Below are 27,143 nucleotides of genomic sequence, written 5' to 3'. Positions count from 1 at the left end.
GCAAATGTGGGTCATATTTGGGTCAGAGGTCAGTATAGGTTAGTCCACACCTTCATCACTTTAGTGCTGCGTCAGTGCAGCTTTATGAGTTATGACTGATTTTCAAAACCATTTCTTATTTCTCACCGTCAAAATATACTTTTGCTGTTTGGGAACAGATTATTAGGCCTCTTCTGGTGCTTCTACTTCTTTTCAGGGTGTTTCGTTCACACAGTGATGAAAAATCATTGTCTTTTTAATACAGTTTTTTTTATCCAGACTTAACAGGTATTTTAAAATGTTTAAAAATGCATAGATTTCTGTCATATTAGGTCATTTACAGATTATATGCAGACAGCTTAATGCTCACATTTGTAACCATCTACAAGAGGCCCATTCTGAGGTATCCTGTTGCTATAAACTTTTAATAATAGACATACGAAACTAAATCAATTCAGACGTTTCTAGCTGATACATGTTGCTACATGGAATTAAACCTTGTATTACAAACCTCATTTGTATAAGTGACTATATCAGTCGAAGTTACCACAAGTTACCATTCATTTGGAATTTATGTCAGATATTCTTCTCGTGTAGCTCTGCTTTGTTCCTCTCTGACTTCTGAGAACCTCCACTATGTCCACCATCTAATCACTAACTGTGCCTCTAAGTGATTTGGTGCTGAACAGTGTGTTTATCTCAGCTCTGATGAGAGGGAAGCTAAAGCGTTTAAAGAATTTGTTAGTCAGCATCACTTCTGCATTCGATCTACTACGGGGTAACTTGTTGACAGTCTTTAATTGTTTGTGTTGTTTCAGATTGCTGGTGCCGTGTCACATTGTCAGCACTGTCTTATTCTATTTTTATCCTTATTTTAAGTAGAAAAAGCTTTACCTCCTTTGGTCATTTTAGTTGTATTCAGATGATGGATCCACAATAGCTGTTGAGCTCTGACACATAAACACTGTCGTTTCATTAATGTCCACTGTCCCATAAAATAAATAAGCGTAAACATTTGGTAATACTGATTACTGCTGCAGAAGCTTTCTGACTAAGGTGCCTTAGTCCCTGAATATACTACAGAATGACACAGCGGTCCTTTACAACAACCGTGCTGTCATACCGTTGTCATGCTACAGCAGTTCTTTTTCATTCACGTAACTCATCAGATGGAAATGAATGCATGCATTGTGCTGAAAGTGTAACGTAAATCTCTCTGCTTCAGAGCCTTTTCTGACAGGAACAAGGGGAGACCAACAGCACACTGCTCGCAGGAACGGTCCAGGTCATACTCCCTGCACGCATTAGCTCAGTCTTAGTCCACATAACACACAGCCAGTGACTTCACCATGACATCACAAGCAGCTGAGTAACAATCTCGGGTGCCTCTGCTGTCCTTGTCTTCACTCATCAGTACTGATTCAGCTCTCCCACAGTCTGCTGTCCTTGACGTTATCTTTATGAATCCAAGTTTGTCATCTTTTATCAGCTGACAAGCCGTTCTTGTAGAGCATCAAGGCTGCACAACGCTTTCAGTCTGTACTGAAGACTGAAGTCCATCAGACGATAAGGGAGTCTCGGCTGAGGAGAGTGCTCTGATGAGGACAAAAAAAAAAGTGTAAATGATCAAAGCAACAACACAGCATATCTTATTGAACAGTGTGAGGCAGTAAAGAGAGAGTGGACATTAGCCAAACATGGTTATTATGGTGAAGTGGAACCTGGGACAAAGTGCCTTCAACTCTTTTGTGAGATCACTTGAAGATTTGTTTCAAGACCTTACTTGAGGTCAAAACACTGACTCTTCTTAATCGATGTGTTTTGTAGAAGACGTCTTTGACACAATATAACATTTTGACCCAGGTTTGTGAGTAAGGAGACAACCAGTTATTATTGTTATAGTGGAGTTGGAGATAGAACAGAATCTTCTACCTAGTTTTCATTCTGGTAGCATCTGAACCTGACCTGCCAAAGGTACAACAACAACACTTACTACAGGCCTACAAACCTTTTTTCAACTCTTTCCCAGCCAGTTCCCTGAAGAAGACATTTTAATATGAGGTATTTTCAATTATAAAATACATTAGCTTTTGTGTATAATTCAACTAGAGCTTTCTTCAAGTTCAGGTCGCACGGAAACTTGGAGGCCTAAAAAGTTGCAAGTCCACATTAGCAATTTCTGCATATTTTAGACACTGTTGGCTTTATTTGAGGTGCAGAAATCGACCAGCCAGGGACCGGAGTCAGACAGTGTGTCTCATTTCAAGACTTTCTGCAAATGCAACAGGCGCACAGCAGGGTGAACAAATAGTTGGTAGCATACTCCCAGCCATATGCTATGAGCAGCCAAACTTTGCTAGCATGGGGTTGTGGCTATTAGCGAGTTCTTCATTGTGAGCGAAGACACAAAGTTTCCCAAAGTAAACCGTGGGGACAACCACCACGAAAACGTTTGTAACAACAAACCGAATGAGACACCCTCACTTTTACCAAGCTGAAAATGTTAAAGATGCTAACCAAAGATAAGCAGCTAAAGCTATAGCTATAGAATGAAGCTCTGCTCACTTTTTCTAGAAACTGAAAAGAACTTTAACCTAATCCGTAAAACCAGAATGATCAATTATTTCTTTATCTATAGAATGAAGTGGCTGCTGTGTTCGACTGCCCTTGTTAACGTGACACTTTGTCCTCAAACTATTGTACAGGATCTCTAAGCTCATGAGTTCCTCAACAGTTTTGTGGGCTCCTAGCCAAGTGCACGTTATTGGAAACACCCTCAAACAATGGGGAAATACAGCACTGGGTGTTTAGTGATTTGAAGCTAGCCTAGTGTTATCATTTTTCTAGTCTGTATCTTCATTAATTACACACCAGTACCAAGAAAATATATTGAATATATACTCTATACTTTAAATCCTTAAATTTGCATACAATCCCAGTAATTCACGATGTTACTCACCACTTTCCTGGACTTGTTTCTGGGATCTTCTCTGTGACTTGCTAAGGAATGAACGGGCGGCTGAGGGGAGTGAGTGTTTCCTGGTGACGACCTGTCAGTTCTTACTCGCTCTGTCTCCGTGTGAGGAGGCAGCAAATCTGCGTCGGGCCTGTTACTAGGTGAGCGACTGCAGTGCCGACTGGATTCCCCGCTGCTCTTTTTCAGGCTGCTCTTCGAGGGTGTGTCTGAATCTTCATCACCCCGGGCCCCAGTCCTCCCCTGGGTAACCCCTCGTAACTTAGCTTTACGCTCCAGCAGGCTGTTGAGGAAGGTAGCATCATAGTCCTTCTCTTGAGAAGAAGTTGAAGGTGGACCTGCTGTGGGAGGAGGTGGGACGGCGCACTCCCTATCTGACGTGTCCCTCCTCTTTTTAGGTGAAGGTAGTGGGCTGATGTCATGTCTGTTTTTCTTGATCCGCCTGGGTTGCTCTTCGCGGTCGCTGATGTCCTCAACCTCATTTTCATTACTGTGATAATGCTGAGGTGGGGCAACTCGGTGAGAAGGGTATCGGCTGTACTCCAGATGCTCCATCTCATACTCTCGCTGTTCTTCGTCCCTCCTCTCTGCCCCTCTGCCTCCTCTCTGCTTGTAACAAGCAGCAAACTCCTCCAGCTCGTCCAGTGAGCCGGTTCGCCCTGCAGTTCGGTATGTTTTTCTTTGAAGATGTTCAGAGCGAGGGTTCCACCTGTAAAATACGACATGAGTTAAGTGTACGCCTGTATCTCTGCATAAGGCATTCTGTGTATTCAGACAGTCCTCCACCTGTTGTGGTTTTCCTCATTGTTGTGGTTTTGCTGCCGCTGATTCCGTCCGGGCCTGCGCGACTGAGACGAAGATGGAGGGTCATCGCTGTATCGGCGCGGAGGAAGAGGCTCGTCCCGTACGTGGCGAGGCTCTGGGTCAGGGTCATCATGATAATGGTGGGGAAATGGGGGATTATCGCGGTAACTCTGTGGCTCCGGACTGCGGTTTTCACGGTAGCGCTGAGGTTCAGGCTGAGTGTCGTGATCGGGGATGGCTGGCAGAGCGTTCTTCTGGATGTTGCGATATGTTTGGCGGAAGCCACTTTCTCCCTCATGGAGGGAGCTCAGTTCAGACAGGGCACAGGCTAGATAGAACAAAATTAATGAATTAATCAAATAAGTAACACCTGCCAAAAAATGAATTAAAAGCGCCCTTCTCCCAGAACAAGACCCTGCAGATGAAGAACATCAAGGTTTTAAAGAAGCTGCCTTAAGTGTGAAGTGAGAGTCATTAAAAAAATACACTTTCAGGGAAGTAGGCATGCAAAACGGCAACTAGATAACATCCAGACTAGAGGAAATTCAGAAGGCAGATTTGCTGAGTGCAGGGAGTCATGCCAAGAGAAGACAAAAACAAATAAAAGACACTACCAAAGCTGCAGACAGCATCAGAACACTTTAGTAGTACAGTAAAGCCACAGAGCAGGTTTATGAGGCTTACACTGGTGGCTGGTGGACCTGGCAGGGTTGAAGTGAGCCAGCTGCTTCTCTACATACTGCAGCACCCTGAGAGAATCCTGATCCTGAGGTGAAGGCACGCGGTAGGGAACCCCTACAGCGTGCACGGGCACTGCAGATACACACTCGAGTCATCAGAAAGGGAACTTGGATGTGTGTTTTATTAGTTTGAGGACCATACTGGTGTTTTTCTACTTTACCAAATCACAAATAGTTTATCACAGGGACATTCGGGCTGACTACATTTCTTTTAACCTTTTTTTCTAGCTCAAATGACAAAAAATATAGTTAACACATGGCAATCAGGTAATCAGGAGTAAGTCCCCACCTGCTGTGAGTAGGGTCCCATCTGAGCCGGGGACTGAAGATATCTTGTCCACCAGAGAGGGAGGAGCAATTGGGACCATGGTTGGGACACCAGAGACGAAATACGGTGGGTAGGGAGGTGTCTGAGGTGAGGAGGTGGTTGTCTTTATACCTTTTCCTGCCTCATACACTTAAAGAAAAAAAGAAGAAGAAGAAGAAGAAGGGGGAAAAAAGCAAAATATAATCTCGTTCAGACATGCGTCAGTTCTCCGAGCACAAACCTGTGCATTTCTGAGTGTATGTTCATACTCACAGTGTCTGGGGCAGCAGCACGTGTCGGGGCAGCACCAGCAGCTGACGTAGCAGCAGCAGGAGTGAGGGCAACACTGACACCAACAAACTCCAATCAAGAGCAGGAATAACACACTGCCAAGTGCCACTGCCACCACAAACACCCACTCTGCAAGCACACACAGCACAAAATCCTGCACATAAATAAATACGTATGTCCTACTCAGCATACTGATACAGGATCAGGTTCATTTGATCATTCTGGAGCCATACTGTATTCTGAGAATGCCACGTGAAAAATAATGAGTAAAAACAAAACACAAAAAACCTTTAAAAATGAAAAAGTAGTGTAAAACAGTTCAAGCAACCTGCTCATAAACACAATGGCCGTAAAATGTAACGCTGAGAGAAACTGAAGGCTAAAAATGTTATTATCAGCAGCAACCTTTATTCTTCATCCGTGTTTATATAATCTCTAAAGCAGGGGTGTCAAAAAAGGTAGGGACTAAAATAGGCTCAGCACAGGCTCCAATCCAGCCCCAGTGCATGGCTTTGGTAAATGTGAAAGAGAGCATACATATTGGACTTTCAACTGTTTTCTTAGCTCAGCTTTGGCTACATTCATACTTCACCAAAGTAACTAAGTAACAGAAAAACAATTAAATGACAGAAAGGGTTTTGTTTTTTTAGTATCTACTTACTTTGCATCTAGAAATGGCAGGGGAGGTTTGTTCGGTAAGACAAAAACATTTGTTGTGAATTAACAGAACTCTGTTTTATAATTACAGGACAGTCTGACCAGTGAGCTACCAGAAGATTCAGAACTTTTATTTTATTTAACACTTTTATTCATCACAACTGCAGGCCAAGGAGTCATGCTAACAGATTTATTTTAATCACTAAAGCAGCATTTCTCTATAAGGTAAAACACTGACATCTATGACTTTGTGTGTAGCCTGATTTAATTCTACCATTTTTTTAATGTGATGTATTTCCTGTCAAAGCAGGAAAAAGGAAAAGTGAACTGGAGCGCGCTGGGACATCACAAAGGAACAAAAGGCTGGAAAGCTGCAAGTTTATGTCCCCTCGTAGATTTCGTAGATTTTCTTGCACTTATTAACCTTGTCGGGTTGTTTTTGGATAGGAAAATGGGAACAAATGACATCTTAGTTGGAATATGAGTTACAGGAAAAAGGAATGATTGTACAAACTGTTATTAAATACCACAGCTTTGGAGAGAAGGATAAAGTGAGTACAAGAGATAACCTACATGTATCTGTCTGGGGGGAAGGCAAAGGAAAGGGAAGGCGAGCGCAGATAAGGAAGTCTTTAACAATATAAAACTAAAGATGTTTTCTCTCATACAAACAAACTAAAGGACACCAGAAGAAAACACACACTCATGTGCAGGAAACCTGTTTTTGCTACAGGAAGGAAAAGGACAGTTTACTGAACGCTTGGCTGCTACCACCAAATTGCTTGTTATGTGATATCGTTTGGAACCGTAATGACTCCTTAACACACGCACAGATACACACACGCACACTGTGGGAGTCATCGTGGACAGCAAGTCATGCTGGGAGTTGCTTCCATACAATCTGCACATTTATACATTTATACAAAAGAATCCGATGCATCATAAAGCCCTCCTCTCCTTTAGATTACTGTGTTTTTGACTGGATATTATCCGAATGGTGTGGGAATACTTGCTGACCACAACCATAAATAACTTTAATGACCATAATAGCTGTTTTCCAGAGCAGCTCATCTTAGTGGGAGCAATGACCAGCTCATTACTTGATGGGTGTGGATGAGTCTCTGAGTTAAAAGAAGGTGAATCACCAGCACTTACTGCATTATTAGATGTTGTGGGTGAAGAACAGGTTAGACCACTGACTGTAGAAAACAGTCACTGGGTTAGACAGTGTTACAGGCAATATTAGCACAGGAACCACTGAACATGGTGTAAAAAGTGATCTTTTTTTATTCTTAAACCCATCTACATAGTTCCTATATTCATAGTCTGAGCAGTCAGCAGTGTTAGTATGAATGAAAGAAAGCAGGTGCAGGGGGGGAATGCACTAAGCCCCTACCTGGCATTATCTTCAAATCAAAGTCTGGCAGGAGGTCTTCAGGAACACCTGAGAAACCTGGAGAGAGAGCACAGTGGACGAGAGGAGATTGGAAAAGAGAGAGGAGAAGCAATGGAGTTGATATAAACTGAAATGACTGATTCAAAGAAAGTTATTGCAGTAGCGGCATGCATGCATTAAAAGTGATTTAAGAGAAAGACAGAGCAAAATACGAAGAAGGAATGAAAATAGACAGATAAACAGCATGCATGAGAGGACATTGCGGTTTTTCACTGGAACAGGGGTGTCAAACATAAGGCCTAGGGGTCTGAATTGGTCTGGCAGAGACAACAATCCAGTCCATGAGACAACTTTCGAAAATAGGAAGGAAGATCCAAATCTTTTACTTTAAACTGTATTTTTAATGTTTTACAGCCTCTATTAGTGATATAAACTTTCCCCACGGCTTTTCATATCACACCAAAGTAGCAAAGATAAACAATTAAATGACAGAAAAGAGCTACCAGAGCTTTAACTTTGTTACACATCACCAGCATTTATTGTTATGGTGAAAAGCTGAGATTTACTATTAAAATGACATGTCTTTTTCTTAGATCTCAGGGATTAAATATGTAGTTAAGCATCTTTACACTGACAGAAATGGAAGTTTTACTGATCTGACACACTTAAGATCAAAGTGGGCTGTATGTGGCCCTCGGCGTACAGTTTATGGTCCCTGCTCTAGAAACATTTCAAATCAACTGATTAGAAGATTGATTGTCTGACTGCTGAAAAAAACGAAAACAGACTGGAGTTTGAACGAGTCTCATCACTATAGCTGCCAAGTCAATGAGACTTTGTTTTTATAGAAGCCGACAAAAGTTACTAGAGAAAGGTCAAGTGTATCACGTAGCTTTTAGCTTCAAGAACTATAAATAACTTCATTCATAGTGTTGAAAGATGCACCTGAAATATTGAAGTATTTCCTGAAATGCCAAACTACTCCAACTATTCAGGTCAACCAAATGGTGAAGATTGGCTGTTGAGGTCGCTGCTACAGCAAAAAACACTAAAAATGTCGTCTAAAATCTGAACTCCAGATGGCTCTTCTTTTACTGATTCCTATTTATACAGTTACTTTTCTTATGTTGTTTGTAACATTTTGGAAACAATTTACCTATTAAGCAAAAGTTTTCTTCCAAGAACTTAATAATTACATTAATCCCAGGCCAGCTTTATTAGCACTGTTTATTGGGGTGAAATAAAGACATATGTTAGATGCCTAACTGCACAATTTTACTCTTTATTTAATTTAATGTTTTCCACTAAAATGGCAGTGTGCTTGGTGATGCATGTTAAGGCTGATGTGTTGTCGATAATATTACATATAGAGTTTGTGCCTTTTGTCTTCCTCCCCTCACCCCCAACCAGTCACAGCAGATGGCTGCCTACCCTGAGCCTGGTCCCACTGGCGTTTTCTTCCTGTTAAAAGGGTTTTTTTTCTTCCCACTGTCGCCAAGTACTTGCTCACAAGGGGTCATTTGAGGTGGGTTTCTCTTCAATTTATTGTAGGGATCTTACAATGTAAAGCACCTTGTCATGTCTATTGCTGTGATTTGGTGCTATACAAATAAAATTGAATTGCACTGAATCGATTTTAGATCATTTTAATCTGTCTAACCCTAAATTTAGGGTTAGACAGATTAAAGTAAATGGTAAATGGCCTGCATTTGTATAGCGCTTTAGTCAGTCCCTAAGGACCCCAAAGCGCTTTACACTACATTCAGTCACTCAAAGTCATATCAAGATAAAAAATAAATACTAGTTTACTAGTTGTTTTTTAAATTTCTCAAATGTTCCTTAACACATTTTTAAAGAAGAAGTCAAACAAATGTCTGAATACAACATGTTACATGAGAGGAACTGTGTCACGAGCTGGTGCAGAAATGTGTGTGAATGTGTTTGGTTTGGGTGCGCAAGTGAAAAAGCCAGCATATGAGTGTGTGATACAAACAAGCACTGGTATTTTGCTGCTGAGTGTGTCATTCTGGCAAAGAGAGGAAAGGAGTGGTAAGTATAAAAAAACAGTTTGGAAAGGGTGCAAGCTGGACTACTTTGGCCTGATTCTAGCTGACAGTGCACATACCTTATTTAATATCTTTCTAGTAGGCTATACATGTTCTTTGCTGGATTTGAAAACAGAAAAAACCTATTAAGGTTATTGCATTTAAAAACGATGTCGACATTTATATTGCTTTACTTCAGACCGCTGCAATTTTTGTTTTTATCTGCTGCTGTCTTCTGTGATTCTCATGCTGTTGAAGGATAGCACTTGTCCAGCTTCTACTAAATCCTGAATTTGCCCGAAGACTGGTGATAAACCAAGGTTTTCTTTCAGATATGCAGGGATTGCATACTTGACCCTACATGCGATCCTGATAGGTGCCGTTTAACAAAGCCATATATACATCTCCTTCAGAGATTAAATGTATGGGGAAAGTGAGACTATATGTTGGGGCTGTTTTCACACACTAAAACCAGACAATATTGAGCCCTTCCTTCCTGTAGGCTTATAGTCAGAGTTAAATCAAACTTGTCTGAACAGTTTCAAGAGATCAGTCTATCACACTAACCATGTATCTAGAATTTTCCATTAACATGTATAAACTAGATACAATAAAATAATTCAAATCTTTGCATTTTAGGCCATTAAATATGTATCAATAAGTATTAGGACCAGATTAAGAAAAATAAATATATTACTGATCATCTTTTCAATGTCCTTATACTGATCATCACACTGTGTTTATGAGGTAAAAGAGAAATTCTTTCCTTCCTTTTACTGAAACCAATTCTGAAGTACGATTTCACCAACTCAGCGGGTATAGCAACCGCAGCAGTTTGTCTTGAAACAACAACTGTAATCTTCACATCTCGACTTTTTTCTCAAAATAGATTTTCCTTTTTTTTTTTTCTAATGTGACCTAATACTCCATCGTAAATGTGCACTGTGAATTTCTTAGATGCTATTTTTGTAAATATCCAAATAGACTGTATATCTACCTTTCCTAACCCTCTCAGTTGCCTTTTATAGTCTATGGACTGATTTCTTTTTTAAGGATGGAGGCCGGACTTTGTGCAAAAATCCAACCATGTGACACTTATACTTTATACCCAGTGTCTCACCTCGTTCCTTCTCTGCTGGTCTTAAGCTGACAGCAGTTCTAAAATAGAGTTCACTAATCAGTGAAGTGGTTGATTCCCAGTACAACACAAATTCTTTAGAAAAAAATGACAAAAGTAGTACTGGCATGGCTTTAGATAGTGGATTGCCAGCAACAACGTTAGTGAGCAAGCCGGCTGTGGGTATCAGAGAATTTATCTGTGTTAGCGGGTAAGCCAACACTAGTCAGAAAAGCCTGTATTATCTAATGAAACCTGTCTGGTCAAAATGTATCTGAAGGGGGAAAACTACAAATATCAACACAATATTTTAATTCAGATGTTAGCTAATGTTAGCTAACACGTCCTTGCCCAATGATAACATCTGGAACTGAAAAATGAAACCAATATCAAAGTCCCAAAAGAGACCACATGAGAAACGTGGACTAGCAGAGCTTGACCAAAAGAGGCAAGTCTAGCTGACCCAGAAAAGCAGCAGAAAATTGTTGAATTATTTTCTCTCTGTGCATTTTGTTTTTTAATGAAAATTTTGTATCAGTATTCTGACTGTAAATTTAAAACCAGACTGTTCGGCTGCAGGATTGAGCTCTCAAAGGCCCACATTAGCATCACCCTCATCTATTGTCTATCACTGTGCTCTGCCGACCCTCCTCCACATCATTAAATCTTCCCTGTCTTCTTTGCTGTGAACCCATTTGCTCAAAAGACAAAAGATCCCCTCAGCCATTCACTGTGGCCTCAACTGTTGTTATGGAGACACAAGAAGTGCTTCACTTGCCATATTAGCTACACTAAAACCAGAAAATATAGCATTTTAGCACCATGGTGGATTTAGGGTCTATCACATCAGGGTGAAAACTCAGTTATGGAACCTGTAACACAACTATGGAGTGGAATTCACTCTATCAAGAGGAAACTGTAAAAGCTTACTGCTGATTACCTCTGTGTATGTGTGAGTGTGTGTGAGAGAGACTGTGTCCTTTTGTGCATACACATAAGTCTTTGAGTGGCAGCCTAACAAAAGTTCAGCCTGAGTGTTTTAAGGCACCAAGAGCTACATAGCCTCTCAACAGTTTCTCTGGTAACATGTAAGTGACCAAAGACAAGTACACTGTTACTGTAACACAACACCCTACTGATACATTCAAAATACACACGTGTGCAGACACACAGTGACGCTGAAGGACTTAGTTTAAGTCTAACATTGTACAAATTTCTGTGAAATCAATGACTTTTAACACAGTGTTTCAGTTGATTTACAAGCTACATATATTTGCAGGTTACATCAATAATTATGACACTTCTTAGTTTTGACTGCAAGTTCTTATCTTTCATTTAAAAATTCCATGTAAATTACAAGCAACTCACCAAGAACCAAAAGCTCCACAGACGCTTCGTTCTGTCCCTCCAGATCATCAGATATGACCACTTTGCAGATGTATACTCCACTGTCTCCCCACTGGACCTCTCCTATCCTCAGGTCAGCCTCTGAATTGGGGGAGTTGAAAGAAAAACGAGTGTCTTACAATTTTTGGCACTCTGGAATCAAAAATAATAATAATAATAAAAAGCATGACTTTCAAAAGCACGTGAATAATGCATGGTTGGAATTATTACCCTGAATAAATCTTCCCTGTTTGTTTGCATTTCTACAAAGTTCAAAGACTCAGATACAAAGTACTACACACATTACACCGATAAAACATCTCATTGAATACCACAAGCATTAATTAGGCTAACTGCCATTGTGGAAAAGCTTTCAATAAGATCTCAGAGCCTGGCAGCAGGTTTGTTTCCATTCAGCCACTTAATGGTCTCTTAGTGAAGTGGCCACTGATGTTAGGCAATAAGGCCGGTCTCACAGTCTGCGTAGCAAAGTAGTTCAGGGATATGTGTAGGCTAGTTAGGTTTTTCAGTATATTGTCTGTGAGCTCAGGATAATGTATGAAGTTATTTGTTTTTATGTTTCCATGACTGTGAAAGGATTCAGAAAAATGTCATTTAGCATATCTGAAAATCCCTGACACATTAAAAGAGCAAAATACAGTTAGGATTTAAAGGTCCAAGCTAATCGTCTACACTCACTAGCCACGTTATTTTGTAGAACTGTTAAACTTCTTGTTACAAAACTAAGAAATCAGCCAATAACACGGCAGCAGCTCAGTGCATTTAGGTATGAAGACAACTCAGTGGGAAAGAGAGGTGATTTAATGTCTCGATGCATGCTCAATCATCCAGGTAAGGAAATCCCAAAAAGTTGATTCTGTTCATTTGGACGTAGCGTATTCAGTTGAACGGTAAGATTGGAAAAAGATTGCTTATTGTCAATTTCTCTACCACATTCAGATGGTGGCAATCACAATTTGGCATAAACAACACTGCTGCATGGCTGCATCCTGGATTGCATCAACAGTAGAATAGAATTTATTGTCATTGCACATGTCACAGGTGCAAGGCAACGAAATGCAGTTTGCATCCATCCAGAAGCTTTAGCCATACTATAGATATATCACAAATATATATTAGCAATAATATAGGTATACAGATATCTATAATACTGTATATATAGATATATTACAGTACAGGTTGGTGGTAATGGTATAATGATATGGGGATGTTTTCTTGGCACACTTTGGGCCCCTCAGTACCACCCAAGCATTATTTAAACCCCACAGCCAACATGAGTATTGCTGCTGACCATTTATGACTACAATGTACCCATCTTCTGATGGCTGTTTCCCGCAGGATGATGTACCATGTCAACAAGCTCAAATATATAATAAGTGGTTTCTTAAACATGACAATGGCCTCCACAGTCACCAGATCTCAATTCAGTGGAATGGGAGATGTTTCTAGAAACCTGCTGAATCTATGCCACAAAGAATTAAGGCAAAGTGGGTCCAACCCAGCACAGCAAGGTGTACCTAATAAAAAAAACAGTGATTGTATGTTACATATAGAAATCTAGTGATAAAAGGAACATGTCATTGTCCATTGTCACAGTTGAGGAAAATCACGGAGCTTAGCTAGAACACCAAATAAGAGGGCGGGTTTGGTGTAAGATGTAATATGATGGTGATATGATGTAAAGAGGGAGAGCCATGTGCATAAACATGACTAGCTTGCAGACTTTGCTCCATTTGGCTCAGGAGTCAAAATAAAAGACAATGTTGGTCCAATGATTCTATTGTGAGGAGGTTGACATATAAATACAGACAGGAAATGGGTTGTATAATTCACTTCCTTTTCCTGCTAACTGAGGAAGGGGAGGAGAGACAAGCTGCCACCAGTCTGGAATACAATCCACTTTTACTACTTAATACTACTTTTTTTCATTTAAAACTACATCTCCTTTTCTTTTCTTTTAATTCTTGCTGTCTTCAGAGTATGTTATAATTTCCTTTAGACTGTGTGCGTACCATGTACGCCATTTAGTTAGCAGAACACCCCCTACCCAGTTCATGCTGGCACAGACTCCAACCTCCCTGGGACCCTGAATAGGATTACATGGGAATGGATGACTGGGCGTCTCCAAAGGCAACAAGGTTGAAATTTTTCACTTTTTTTGTCCATTTACAACACTGACCTGTTTCGTTATAGGAGGTGGAGTGGGGACAGAAAGAGGCAAGAAGAGAAGAAGAGAACTCAAAGAGCCTTACACTGAGAGAAGTGACTGTTGGTAGGGTGGGATGTCCAGTGATCAAGAGAGTGAAACTAAAAGCGGGACATTGAGGTACATCAGAGGGAGGAGTCAGAGGTCAGAGTGAATAAGTGAACAGCGTGAAAACCATTTCTTTTGTCTGCAGCCCTGGCTAGTGAAGAGAAGGCCAGTTCTTCAAGAAGCTTCATAAATCTGAGGCTGGCACACAAGACTACCTCTCTGTATTCAACAAGAACACACACATACAGGCACACACAACTACACACAATCCTGTATACACGGCGTTCAGATATTTATATATGTATTTTACGTCTCTGCTGATCTCTGAAAAGATGGTTTTGAAAAAGTATTCACACTCAGAACAACTGAAAGTGTTAAAAAGTATGCCGATTTTAGCAACAGGTTAATAGACTCCACATGTTGCAGCATCTGACTTGTTCCTTTTGGATATTTAGGTATTAAGGAATCTGGGAGAAAGGTGAGCCTGTGCCCAAGCTGTGGGTTTTATGAACCTTGCCAGGCTTGGCAAAACAAGAAAGAAGAACATAAGACTGAATCAATGCACTGAGGGAAATCTGTGATGCTGAAAATATTGTTCAGACATTATTTTACCTTTGCAGCCCTTGCCAATTGCAAGCAAGCGTGCTGTAATTCCTTTTATAATGCTGGTGAGCTCAATTTCAGCCTGTTATGCCACAAAAAAGTGCTGCTGTATGACCTGAATGTATCTTAGAAAATAAAACACAACCATAGGTAGTGCCACAGACGCTTACTGTTAATGATGGAGATGTCTCTGTTCTTGTAGTACTCTGACAATGTGACTGAGGAACCAGAGATGGAAGCCACAGTTCGGACGGTCCGACTGTTGTCAGAGCAGTCGAGGTAGCTGGCTGTCATCCCCTTCTCGTACCCTCTGCTGATTCCTCCCGTTCCGCTTGTCAGCCCTCCTCCACCCAGACCTCCGCCCAAGTTGTCGGGAAAGCTAAATGAATCCCTGGTGCGGTCACGACAGTACGACTTGTAGACCCACTGCACCACGGCGGTTTGGTAGGACACGGTGGTGTACTGGCACGGCAGAACCACTGACTGGAACAGCACAGCATACTTCTTCTCGTCTCTCACAAACACTTGGACGCCGGAGCTGGATGGAGGTAAGACACCTGTGGGAGAAGATGATGAAGGCTTAGTAAAGTGTGAGAGATGTTCTTCAAAACAATCCATTGACAGCTCTCTGCAGAGCAGCTCCCGGTTTGGATTCAGAAGGAAGACGCTCCCTCTGCTTTAGGCTGTAATGTGGGAATTCACGTGAGACCACTAAGCACTTCTTCTCCACTCACCTCGTTTCACTCCCCCAGTGTGCTACTACAATGTTGTTACATTTTGTCCAATTTACTCTGTCAGCCATGGCAAATGGAACCCTGAGCCTGGGTCTGCTAGAGGATTCTTCTGTTAAAAGATAGTTTTTCCTCCTCACTATTTTAGGAATACCACTGCAGACAGCAACACAATGATTCAGATACTGAATAGAGCCCTGAAGAGACACCTGCTCCTGTTTGCAGAGTTTAAAAATATCTGAAAAACATGCTACCAGAGGATGGTGAATGACGTCATCTAGATATACCAGCAGACTTAAAAGAATTCCCAAGAATTCTTTCCTCCTTTAGCTGTAATGAAATGAAGCAGCGTGTGTGTTGGTTTGAGTTGCTTCAGCTCAGTGAAATCTGACTCTGAGCTGGCCTGATGTTGCTGTGGGGCATCTGAAGCTGTGCTACTCAGGGTCACATGATGAAGGTGGGCCTGGGATCGACAGTCCACTAACAACATTACACAGGAGAGGTAGTCATGTGAAATAAAACACACACACACACACACACACACACACACACACGCCCAGGAACATATGTGCGCATTTGTGTATATGTGTCAAGCCAAGCTGTGGGAGGACTGGAACGGCGAAGAAGGGCAGAGGTAGGAATGAAGAGGGAGGGGACTTGGCTTAATCAAGACCAGGCCCTTTTATTTTCATTCTGTTACTGAGAATGAAGCATGCCCACTCCTGAGGGAGAGAGCTGAGTGAATTTATCCAAAATGCAACAAGCTACAGCAAGGGCAAGCGCGGTGTTGTGTTTACTAGCAGTGTAACAACTGCAACAGAAACACTACACAAATGTTCATATTATACCAGAGTTCCAACATACCCACATATATCTTTTGAAGCTCAATTAAAGCATACCACCCTTGTGAAAGCTGTTGTGTGTAAAGATCGCTCAGTTTGGAAGAGAATACAACAGAATAATCTATTAGTACTGCGCAAAGTTTTAGGCAGGTGTGAAAAAATGCTGTAAACAAAGAATGCTTTCAGAAATATACATTTTTGTTCATTGGCCCCAAATGTATTCTGCAGCAGGACCACGACCTCAAACATTCAGCCAAAGTCATTAAGAACTATCTTCAGCGTCAAGAAGAACAAGAAGTGCTGGAAATGATGGTATGGCCCCTTCAGAGCCCTGATCTCAACACCATTGAGTGTGTCTGGGATTACATGAAGAGACAGAAGGATGTCTCTTCGTGTATCTGCATCCACAGAAGATCTGTGGTTAGTCCAAAATGTTTGGAGCAACCTACCAGCCAAGTTGCTTCAAAAACTGTGTGCAAGTGTACGTAGAACTGATGCTGTTTTATAGGCAAAGGGAGGTCACACCAAATATTGATTTGATTTATCTACTGTGGTTTTGGAGAACTTTGAGATTTCTAATGTTAAACAATGGCTTAGTACAATTTATTTACATTATTTTCATTACTTTACATTATTTAGTACAACAGGAACAATTAGTCAGCTGACTGATATGGACTTTTTTGGATTCAGAAGTTCAGCATGCTGCAAAATGCTTGGGGACCACTTGGTTAGCTGATCAACCAAAAATCAAATGACACATTATTTACATGTATTTACCATTAATTCAATTATGCGAAAGATATTCTGGTTTATCAGATTTAAAATGATTATTTTCTTTGTTTTAAATACCTGTACACTGAATATTTGAAGTTGTCCTCTAATTTATTTTTATTATTAGTATCATCAGCTCATATTTTCAGGTAAAAGTCTTAGGTTTTTATAAATAAATGAAGCAATGAATTGACTCAAACTAAAGTCTGCTGAAACATAAATTCCTCAGGTGGGAACCTCACTCTGATTTCTAAGAACTGGAGCCCAAAAACAAACAAACCCACAAGTCAGCTCTTTCCGGGATCACAGACTGTGGGGCCATCCTGGCTTTATTAAGTTTTCAGAGCCGTTCTTGTTCCAGATGAGAAAATAAAAGTCAGAGGAGGGGCTCTGTGTTTTGGATATTAGTACTGAGGAGATGGGAGTGGCTAGCAAATGTTTTGTCCTGCTGTCGGTCAAACGTGTTGCCTTCATGTGAAAAGAATCGGATGAAAACATGTGGCACTTAAAAATCTGTAAATCTGCTTCTTAAATGATTTGCCATTACTCTTTCAGAGCTGTTCTTCAGTCATAGTCAATAATGTTGGTACCCCTAATTAATATAATTAATATATATGTCGGTTTGATTAAAGAAAGCACTTTAAAAAACAACTTTAAAGCACATAACATTTACTTATAGCTGGCAGCTCCAGTGTGTCTATATAGCACTATAAATTTCATAAACATGTTACATAAACTGTAACAAAGAATGTAGGTGTTTTATGGAATATTCCACATACTCCTAATTACAGTCACTTTGCATGGATCAGGACATAAATAAAAATGATGAACTGCAGTTTTCTAGTTTTACTTGTCATTTGTAAACATTTTTACTTGTTGTTTGTTTTTTTAAGTATTGTAGGGATTTCTCTCTCTCTCTCATTTAGACCCAGTAAACGTGTCTGATGTTAGACCTCCTAATCCACAGCCTCCTTTAAAGCTTCTGGTCGGATCATTCACACATGACTGAAGCCCACAAACAGTCGACTGCAGCTCAGCTAGCTCAGCGGACCTACAAGCATTAAAACCCAAGTTAAAGGTTAACTGATGTGACTATTAAAGTGAGGGGAAATGTTTGCATCTAAATGCTTTATTCTCCCCCACTACATAGAGTCATTATCCCACAAAGTAGGCAGGGCACCTTACTTATCCACAAAGACTACGTTACCGTTACTCCAATCTCAGTTTAACAACCTGTTGCAGCGCTGTACACGCACGGGAATCACATTGGAATTTTTTAATGCTCCTCTTTCTTACCTGCCAGAAAAACAGCAACAATCCAGCACTTATGGGAGGACAACATATTCCAAATCTTGGACTTGAATTTCGTAACTGTTTTCTGACCAGTGCCGCCTTCTCTTCGCCTCCTTCCTGCCCCTGATCCGTATCCAGGCTCCAGTTAACTGGCACTTAACGGGACGGCGTCTCCACAAAAGCGGGACCTCCGGCAAGTTTATCAAAATAAGACGACTTCCGGCAACTGCTTTCGAAAAATAAAAGCCCAGATAAACCAACATTTTTCGGTAGTGTATTTATTTTAGTTTACTCAGGGTGTCATGGAGAGCATTCTATATGACTATATAAATACAAATTTACATTACATTAACTTTAGACAAGATTTTCAGTTCATTATACATTTATTCACCGACTGCAGACAAAGTTCCAAACTCCACTCAGTATTTAGGTCATGTAAAAATAATAATAAATATTCAAAATATTCAGTAGTAACCACCTTTTTCAAAATATATTATTCTGGTGTTGTATTGTAATCACTCAATATTTTTAATATCTAATATCCTGTAACGGTTTTATATTGTGAGATTTTGAAGTAAAACGTGTTGAGATAAAAAAGCAGATCACCTCCATGGCTTCTCAGATGTTACTGAGGGAAGATTTTCACCACTGACCGATTGTAATTTTATTCTGAAGTTCAAATGTTGCCATATTAATAATAATAATAATGGATTGGATTTATATAGCGCTTTTCAAGGCACCCAAAGCGCTGCACAACTGATATTCACTATCAGTTGTGCAGCTTTACACAGGCTCCCAGTTGTACCTTCCAGCGTCTGCAACAATGGATGGCGGCAGTGAAGTCTTAACCACGGTGAGTAAAATAAAATTAAAGTTGCTGTTGAAAAGATGTCACCCTTTCCCACCCTTAGTTAAAAGCTCAGTAATCACTTTAATGATAACAACGGAAGTGCAGGTTGTTTTGGTTATCAGCTGATGAACACAGCTTTTTGGGAGGTTCTATGTTGCCATCTAGTGTTTAGAAATCAAAGGTATTGTTTTATTCATTAATGTATTCATCCTACTACAGCGCTCCATGTGTGTTTCTCTCGGCCATGATTCCTTAATCAACCCCCTTTCACCCTTCAAACTCCCCAACTTTGTTATCGCTGATATATTTTAATTATTGTTAGCACTACATAGGGAGATAAACTACTCAGCTGGTTTATATTGTACTTTTAAATCCTTTAATTAATTAACAGATTAATTAAAAATGAATTAAAAACAAGAAATTCATTAACACCTCCCTTGGTACAGGTGTGTCCTGTCATGTTTTAAGTAGGCTATATTTCTCTTCTTAAAAACACAGCCTGGACCCAACTGTTCTGGCTAATTACAGGTCAGTTTCGAAACCCCCCTTTCTCTCAAAAGTTCGGGAGAAAGTGATCTATTTACAGTTGCAGGCACCTTGATCTTAATCAAGATTGATTAATCACCTTGTTGCATCTTCAAAAAATAAAAATAAAATAACTGAGCCTTACAATGGAGTATGGTTGCAACTTGTTTACTGAACCGTCATGTTCAGAACATCAGTGTCCATTTTTTCTGCCTCCTACAGGACACGCTCTTCTCCCACTTTCTTACAACATAAATGTAACACAGAACCTATACTGCCTCTCCTGGCATTATCATTGTAACGACACACTCATTCTGTTTCTTTCAGATGAATAACAGGAACTTAGGATGTAGGTATCTATGAATAATAACTATTATGCATAGTCATATATTTATATAACCAACTAATTTCTTGCGATACCACACACCTTGATCTCTGAAAAGCTTCAGTCTGGTTTTAAATCACTACACAGCACTGAGACAGCACTTTTAAGGGTTTTTAATTATTTTCTCTTAACTCTGGATTCTGGCAGCTCTGCTGCCCTCTTGTTGTTGGACCTGACAGCAGCCTCTGTCATGGTCGACCATGAAATCCTGCTATCATGGCTGGAGTATGCTAGGCTAAAAGGGTCTGCTCCCCAGGGGTTTCGGCCCTACTTATCTGGAAGGACTTTTTATGACAACATGGGCCTCCACAGCTCCAAAATAGCCCCTCTTAATCATGGTCCTGCCCTGTTTGCACTGTATATGTTGCCTCTGGGCTCTGTTTTTTCATGGTACAACCTTTCATTTCACTGTTTTGCAGATGACTTGCAGATCTGACTTTAAAAGCAGGGACAGACCCACTTCAGCTGTTATTACGTTGCCTTGATGACTTTAAACATTGGATGGCTTTACATTTTTTTAAATGAATTAAAAACAAAACAGAAGTTGTCATTTTTGGCAACATTGTTAATAAACACAGTGACAGTGCTCTGGGCCCCTTATCTTCCTACTGTAAGTCAAATGTAAAAGACCTCAGTGCGTACCTCGAAGGTTCCTTTAAACTGTGTAGGCAGCTGAACCTAGTAATCCAATCCAGCTTTTTTCATGTGAGACAGCTAGCCAAGGTTAAGCCATACCTTCCAGCTAATGTCTTTGAACATGTTATTCATCTTTTTATTACTTGCAGACTGGACTACTGCAATTCTCTATATTTTTGGTTTGAATCAGGCTTCTATCTATCGTCTCCAGTTGGTCCAAAATGCAACTGTTCATCTGCTAGCTGGTACAAAACAGAAGGAGCATATTATCCCAGTTTTGGCCTGTCTACACTGGCTGCCTGTTTCTTACAGGATCCTATTTAAAATTTTTCATTTTGTTTTTAAATCACTAAACAGTCTGAGCTCCTTTTTATTTACGCTCCAGATAGAACCACGAGGTTCTGGTTAAAACTAACCTTATCTATTCCACAGACTAAACTTAAATCTCGTGGCGACAGACCCTTCTCTGTGGCAAGTCCCAGATTCTGGAATAGTCTGCCTCTTAATATTAGATCTGCACAAATGCTCAAACATTTTAAATTGTTACTAAAGACACATTTTTATGGTGTGCCTTTTAGCACACATCAACCTAAATATTTTGGTTTTAACAACCTTAGTTTTTGTTGCTGTTTTAATACTTCTTTCTTGACTTGTTGTATTTTTTCTCTTTTATATTTTACTACAACATTGTTGTGCATTTTATTTGTTAAGCACATCACTCCATGTGCTCACAGTGGGATGTCTTCATGTCAAACACAGGATCACCAGCAGATTGTGCCACGAGTGCACCAGGCATAGGTCACTGCTCTGTCACCAAGGGAAAGTTAGCTTACTGTATTTATAAGTGATCAGTAGATGCTGAAGTGCATGCTTATCTTTTATGAGTCTGTATATAGTTTTATATAAGATACAGCCATGTCTTTGTATTCATGTGTGATTAGAAATGTATTTCAGCTCAGTTTCACTTTTATTTGTCATATGCAAGTTAGGGTCAACACTGCAATGAAGACAGTCATTCAGCAGTGTAAGGAAGAGGACTCCCTTACTAAATTTATTTATATTATATTATCTGTATAGCACTTTAGAGCACACCTTTCACTTTATTAAAAGCACCTTATCAAGCACTTTATTTAGCATTGCACTTTAAGCATGGATTTGCACACAAGTAGTTTAAATATTTATTGACTATTTATTGGGAATTTTAAAATCAGTTGGTAGCCTTATTTCAGATCCTGCACAGCTGCTGTCAGGAGAAAAGAATGGTGATTGAGATTTTGATTAAGGTTTACCAGTAAGGAAAACGAATGCAAATGTGTGTGTGAAATCTAGGGATAAAAGTGGTGCAAATAAGTGTAAGATAATGATTACTCACCTTTCTTGCCTGTGTCCTCTTCAAGGTGTTTGGGCAAATGTTTCCCTGGGGGTCCAGACACCATTTAAAGGTTCCGGGAGAGACCATTGGTAAAGAGAGTGTGGTGAATCTTTTTGTGCTTGGGTTTCTGGGTTTTTATAATATTGGGTTTGGTGTAACATTAAAGTGTGAAATATTTATTAATATGTAAATGTGGAAATGTATTTATTTATTTTTATTGATATATTGTATACTGTGGTGGAAGGTTGGATTTAAGAATTTACCTGAGAGTGGAAGAATGGGTAAGTCTGTGACAGCTGAACATATTTAAGGCTGCCAGTTGTCATTAGAGTGTGGATTTTTGTGCTGTGAAGAAGCTTGACAAATTAATTGTTGTAAGGAGAGCTGTATAGCAAATAAATACTTTGTTCCACTACACTTGCCTTGGTCCATCTCACTGTGTTTCCAGCCGCTAAGGGCCGCACCTGTTACAAGCAGTATAGTGCAGTAAAAAGAAAAGTAGAAGAGTCAAAATTGAGTAAAATATAGTACAACCCCCCCCCCCCCCCCCAAAAAAAAAAAAAAAAAAACTAAACTAAAAAACATACAGTAACAGTAACATACAGATTAAGCATAACTGCAAAACAGGATTTTGATGCCTTAGTGCTGACCATAATCAGATTCTTAAATCAATACGATTGCACAAATTTACATGGACTTACAGATAATGTGCAAATGTGTGTTAGAAAAGCATAATTAGAAACCCAGGAGCTCTGGACAGACAGGAGGAAAATGAGGAGACACTATCAGGGACTTCAATAGCCATTGGCTGCTGCAACATGTCTATCCAGCAGTTACACAGCTGCAGATGTGAAGACCTGCACATAGAAGGTGGGTGCCGCTAACAGGAAAACAAGTGGTTAGATATGTGCTAAAATACACACAGCCATCACACCACAGACTACATAAGACTGTCACTTCTTACAGTGCAAAGTACTATAACAAGAAAAATCACACTCCGGAGTAAAAATGTCACACAGGAGATCTCAATCACTTGATTTTACATTTTAAAGCCATATTAGTCCCACACTGTGGTATTAAAGCAGTAAACAAGTAAGTAAAGGAATAAATGTAAATAAAAAAGCTAGCTCAGCATCAGCAAGTAGACCAGCTTCTCATCAGCATGCAAACACACCGATTTGAAATGCATAAGTCTAGGTGAGGTCCGTCTGTCAATCGATCCATCTTCCTTTTGAACAGCCACCCTCACACTTTCCACTTCTTTAAATTTATTTCATAAAAACGAAAACCACATAGATGTTGCAAACACTTCATTGGAAAGCCTAATGCAATTGCACAGTCAGACAGTTGTTTTACTACTATACACTGCTTCCCCAACTTGTGCGTAAACATATGCAAATATAATTCAGGGGATAAATTGTTAGTGAGAGTACTTTGGCTGACAGTAATAACCATTTCGTGTATCTGGTCACTCTCCTGATGCTCTTGGGATGAAGTAATCAGAAAACAAAATCCATGCAGTTAGCAGCAGCTAACCACGATTGAGTCCTGAAATTCATACAGTCAAAGAAAAGTGGAAGTTCTAATTTTTGTTTCCCTAATACTGTGGTTTTTTTAAAATACAGAAACAGAAAGCACTTGATAGAAAACTGAAGGTAGTCGATGTTTCTGCCTTTACGCAATCGAGCAATGACTCACATCAGAATGTGACCAACCCAGAGTGAACGGCAGCGAAGTCACAGTTGTACACAGTTCACAAATAAACCTAATGCATGTACAGAAAGATCACACAGAAAGAATTAAATAGGCTAGTGGTAAAATTGTGTGATAGTAATAAATTCCTTAATTACAAGAAAAGAACAAACCTCATATATAGAGAAATGACACAGTGTTGGTCGCATTGTCCTCTTTCTGTACAGCTTGGAAAAGAAATATTCATCAAATATGTGTGTAGACTCTGGTCTGGTTGCAGTAAAGGCATCATAAGACAAATATGTGACTTTTTAAAAAAAAAAATTTTTTTTGGGGGGTGGGGGTAAGAAAGAAGAGGGGGGAGAAATGCACCGAATGTCCCTGCTCCTCTGAAAAGGATCCTGAAGTGTCTTCTTTCTCCCGGTCATCTCATAAAAAATGATTTAAAAAATGCTTGAATCTTCCAGAACGAGGAACATTACCCTGCAGTGTAATTCTTCTCATTGCTATTTATTTTGGCAAAAGAAGAAGATGATGATGATGATGATGAGAAAGATCAGGTAAGCAAGAACTCTGCCTATTATTCCTCCAGTGGTAATAGCATTCATGGATGCTGCAGGGTTGAAGACAGACAAGTTAACAGGGGGAACAACAGGGGTATGTATCATGATAATTTTCTGTGCAATTTTCTCTATGAAAAAAAATGTTTCTCTTACGTGGCATGAGCGAGAGGGTGAGGTTGCAGGTAGCAGCGCGGAGCTTGTTCTGTGAGGTGCAGATGTAGAATCCTGATGTATCTTTGGAGATATTGTACAGTGACAGGATGCCGTCCTCTGAAACACAAAAAATGTGGTTTGATATACAACAAATTTGATACAATAAATTAATACAGGCTGTGATAGAGAAGAGTGACATTGCCCATCTGACTGCTCACTTTCTTTCACTTTCATCATGTTTAATATGTTTTGATATTAAATACCAAACAGTGGCTGTGAAACAAAAGTAAAGCTCACTTTTACACCAAGCGTAGTGTCGCTCTGATCATGTCCACATTTGTTCTTGTTAGCAAAGATTTTAAAGGATCAAAGTGTCACTTACTGTCAGTGGTTTGGGGGTCTTGAGGAACAGGCTGATTATGCTCACAATAACATTTCCAGCTATAAGTGGGCATTGGAGATCCTCCTGCAGATGCACAGGTTGGGGTGATATCCTGGCCATACTGTGCTGTTCCCTGGATCTTACAGTCGGGCGTAGAGGGAGCCACTAAAAAAAGAGAAATATAAATATAGTGTGATTTCTCTTTGACTGAATTGCTATAAAACTCCTAAGTAGTAATGGATAAAAAGGCAAGTCACACCCTGCGCAGGGCTGACATGTAGCAGATAGACTTTCCAGTTAACTTAACAGTCACATCTCTGAACAGTAGGAGGAAGCCCACAACATGTGATATATTACCTAGAACCACCAAGCGTGCGGAGGCAGCTTGGGTGCCGTCTTCGTCATCTGGGATCTGCACATGACACTCAAACTCTTTGTTGTCAGCTAGTGAGAGGGAGGAAAGCTTTAGGTTAGCCTTTCCATTCAGGACATCCACGTCCAGGGACGCCCGACCTTTATAGGCGGGTGTGATGCCAGTTTTCTTTATAGGATAGTAGTAAGTGAGGATCGGGGTCTGTTAGAAAATTACAGGATTAGAAGAGTAATAAAAACACAAAGACATGTTCTCATGATTTTTGATCACAAATACAAAGATTAAAGGTAGATACCGACATCTTTGACATTTGCTTCCAGAGCCAAAGCCGTCCATGTGATGACAACTACTTCGGCAGTTTTAAATATTTATAGTAGTGGAAACAAGTTTGTCAACACTTTTTAGGTCCAGCACTGTAGTCTGTTTGATTCACTATATATGGCAGTGTTTATGTTAATTGCAGATTTAAAGGAGCAGGGCAGTGTGATGTTGTCACCTCTGGCGAACTCATACTGACTTTGGGGCATGGTAACTTCAATGGCACCGACACCTGTCAGCACTGTCATGGACATAAAAACAAAATCAAAGAGATCAGTATTATTCACTTGCAGTTATAAACACAGTAAGTTCTGATATTTAACCATTTGTATTCTTTGGGTCCAACCCACTCCCCTGCTGACTGTAGGAAATTGTCTTGAGCATTTGTGTTTAAAAAAAAAACATAGGATATGTTACAACTACTTCCTGGCTGTCAGCTCAACTTTGGAGCCAGTTTCATATGCAAATGATAAACGAAAAAGACAGAGAAAGAGATATATTCTGTGTGGTTTCCGAAAACCATTTCTACTTTATTTGCTCGCACTGAAAAATAGTACTTTAAAAGACATTCAGCAATAATAATGGTGACTCCGGGCTTCTTGGGCCCGCTCCTCTTTTTTAATACGCGACCCTGACGGTGCACAAACAGGTGTGGCAGGTCGGTGAGGCCCAGAGGAAAGATGTTTATTAAAAGAAAAAAATACTCACCCATACACAGAATCGTCCAGTACAAAATCCTCTTCTCCATGGCAAACACTTAGTGTTCAAACTAACCCCCACCGACGGCTCAGTATCTACTTGTTTCCTTTATAGGAAAAATGAGAAACCAACACACACGCATCGAAACCCGACAGCCCCGTAAAGAATGATCCGCCAGCAGACTAACCTTGGCTGTATCCCAATTCAGGGTCTGCAGCCTTAAAGTACGCAGCCTCAACGGTCCTCAAGGGCCGCGTACTCAAAGACCGCTAAGGCCGGAAGTGTGAGGCTTGTGAAATGGGACGGTCTAGCCCAGGCATGGGCGAACTACGGCCCGGGGGCCACGTGCGGCCCGTTAAACGTTTTGATCCGGCCCGCCAAACTTGAAAAAAATTTAATAAATTAACCTTGTTAATGTTTTATTTCCCCTGCAATTCTGATGTTTTCTCACTAGATGGCGCACTCTAGATATATTGGCTTTGTTGAGGTGAAGCGGCGTAGGCCTATTACTCCACGTTTGCACTTTACCCTGTGACCTACCGCCCCTCTATGAAGATGAGCGGACCCAAGAAAAGGAAAGTGGACAGAGAATGTCGAGTGTTCAAAAAGGAGTGGACAACTAAATATTTTCTCACTGAACACCGATCATCTGCTGTTTGCCTGATATGCCAAGAAACTGTGGCGGTTTTTAAAGAGTATAATATTAGCCGTCACTTTGCCACAAAGCACGCAAATTATGCTAGCAAGCTCTCAACAAAAGAACGGGAAGCTGCGGCTGAGAAGTTTGCAGCTAATTTGAAGGCACAGCAAAGTTTTTTTCACCGTCAAACTGCCATTCAAGAGTCAAGTACCAAGGCCAGTTTTATGCTTTCATTCAAAATAGCAAAGGCCAGCAAACCACTGTCAGAGGGCGAGTTTTTAAAAGAATGTATGGTAGAGACAGCAGGTATTTTGTGCCCGGAGACCAAAGACAAATTTGAGAAA

General features: G+C 40.2%; 2 protein-coding genes across 5 annotated transcripts; both read right to left on the bottom strand.

Moving 5' to 3' along the window:
- Positions 1–194: 194 nt before the first annotated feature.
- LOC102311952 (immunoglobulin-like domain-containing receptor 2) lies at positions 195–22,166 on the bottom strand. 4 transcript variants are annotated; one of them, XM_014340393.2, is made up of 10 exons: positions 21,980–22,166; positions 14,745–15,131; positions 11,679–11,798; positions 7,149–7,205; positions 5,078–5,224; positions 4,787–4,954; positions 4,442–4,570; positions 3,740–4,085; positions 2,939–3,662; positions 195–1,574 (listed from the first exon to the last, which is right to left on the bottom strand). In XM_014340393.2, the coding sequence occupies exons 1-10, from the start codon at positions 22,041–22,043 to the stop codon at positions 1,539–1,541; spliced, it is 2,178 nt and encodes a 725-aa protein (XP_014195879.1). In that variant the 5' UTR covers positions 22,044–22,166; the 3' UTR covers positions 195–1,538. The 4 variants fall into 4 exon arrangements, with proteins under 4 accessions (XP_014195879.1, XP_005943373.1, XP_014195881.1 ...); XM_005943311.3 differs by lacking the exon at positions 21,980–22,166 and adding an exon at positions 18,215–18,557; XM_014340395.2 differs by lacking the exon at positions 4,442–4,570.
- A 2,595-nt stretch (positions 22,167–24,761) lies between these two features.
- LOC102313524 (cell surface A33 antigen-like) lies at positions 24,762–26,328 on the bottom strand. The gene is made up of 5 exons (XM_042227468.1): positions 26,169–26,328; positions 25,589–25,701; positions 25,442–25,501; positions 25,127–25,343; positions 24,762–24,934 (listed from the first exon to the last, which is right to left on the bottom strand). The coding sequence occupies exons 1-5, from the start codon at positions 26,206–26,208 to the stop codon at positions 24,762–24,764; spliced, it is 603 nt and encodes a 200-aa protein (XP_042083402.1). The 5' UTR covers positions 26,209–26,328.
- Positions 26,329–27,143: the final 815 nt, after the last annotated feature.

Source organism: Haplochromis burtoni, unplaced genomic scaffold, assembly GCF_018398535.1.
Source record: "Haplochromis burtoni strain Fernald_Lab_line unplaced genomic scaffold, NCSU_Asbu1 Contig_262, whole genome shotgun sequence".
Lineage (NCBI taxonomy): Eukaryota > Metazoa > Chordata > Actinopteri > Cichliformes > Cichlidae > Haplochromis > Haplochromis burtoni.
The sequence above is the reverse complement of the archived record's forward strand: the minus strand, read 5'-3'. Positions and strand labels throughout refer to the sequence as shown.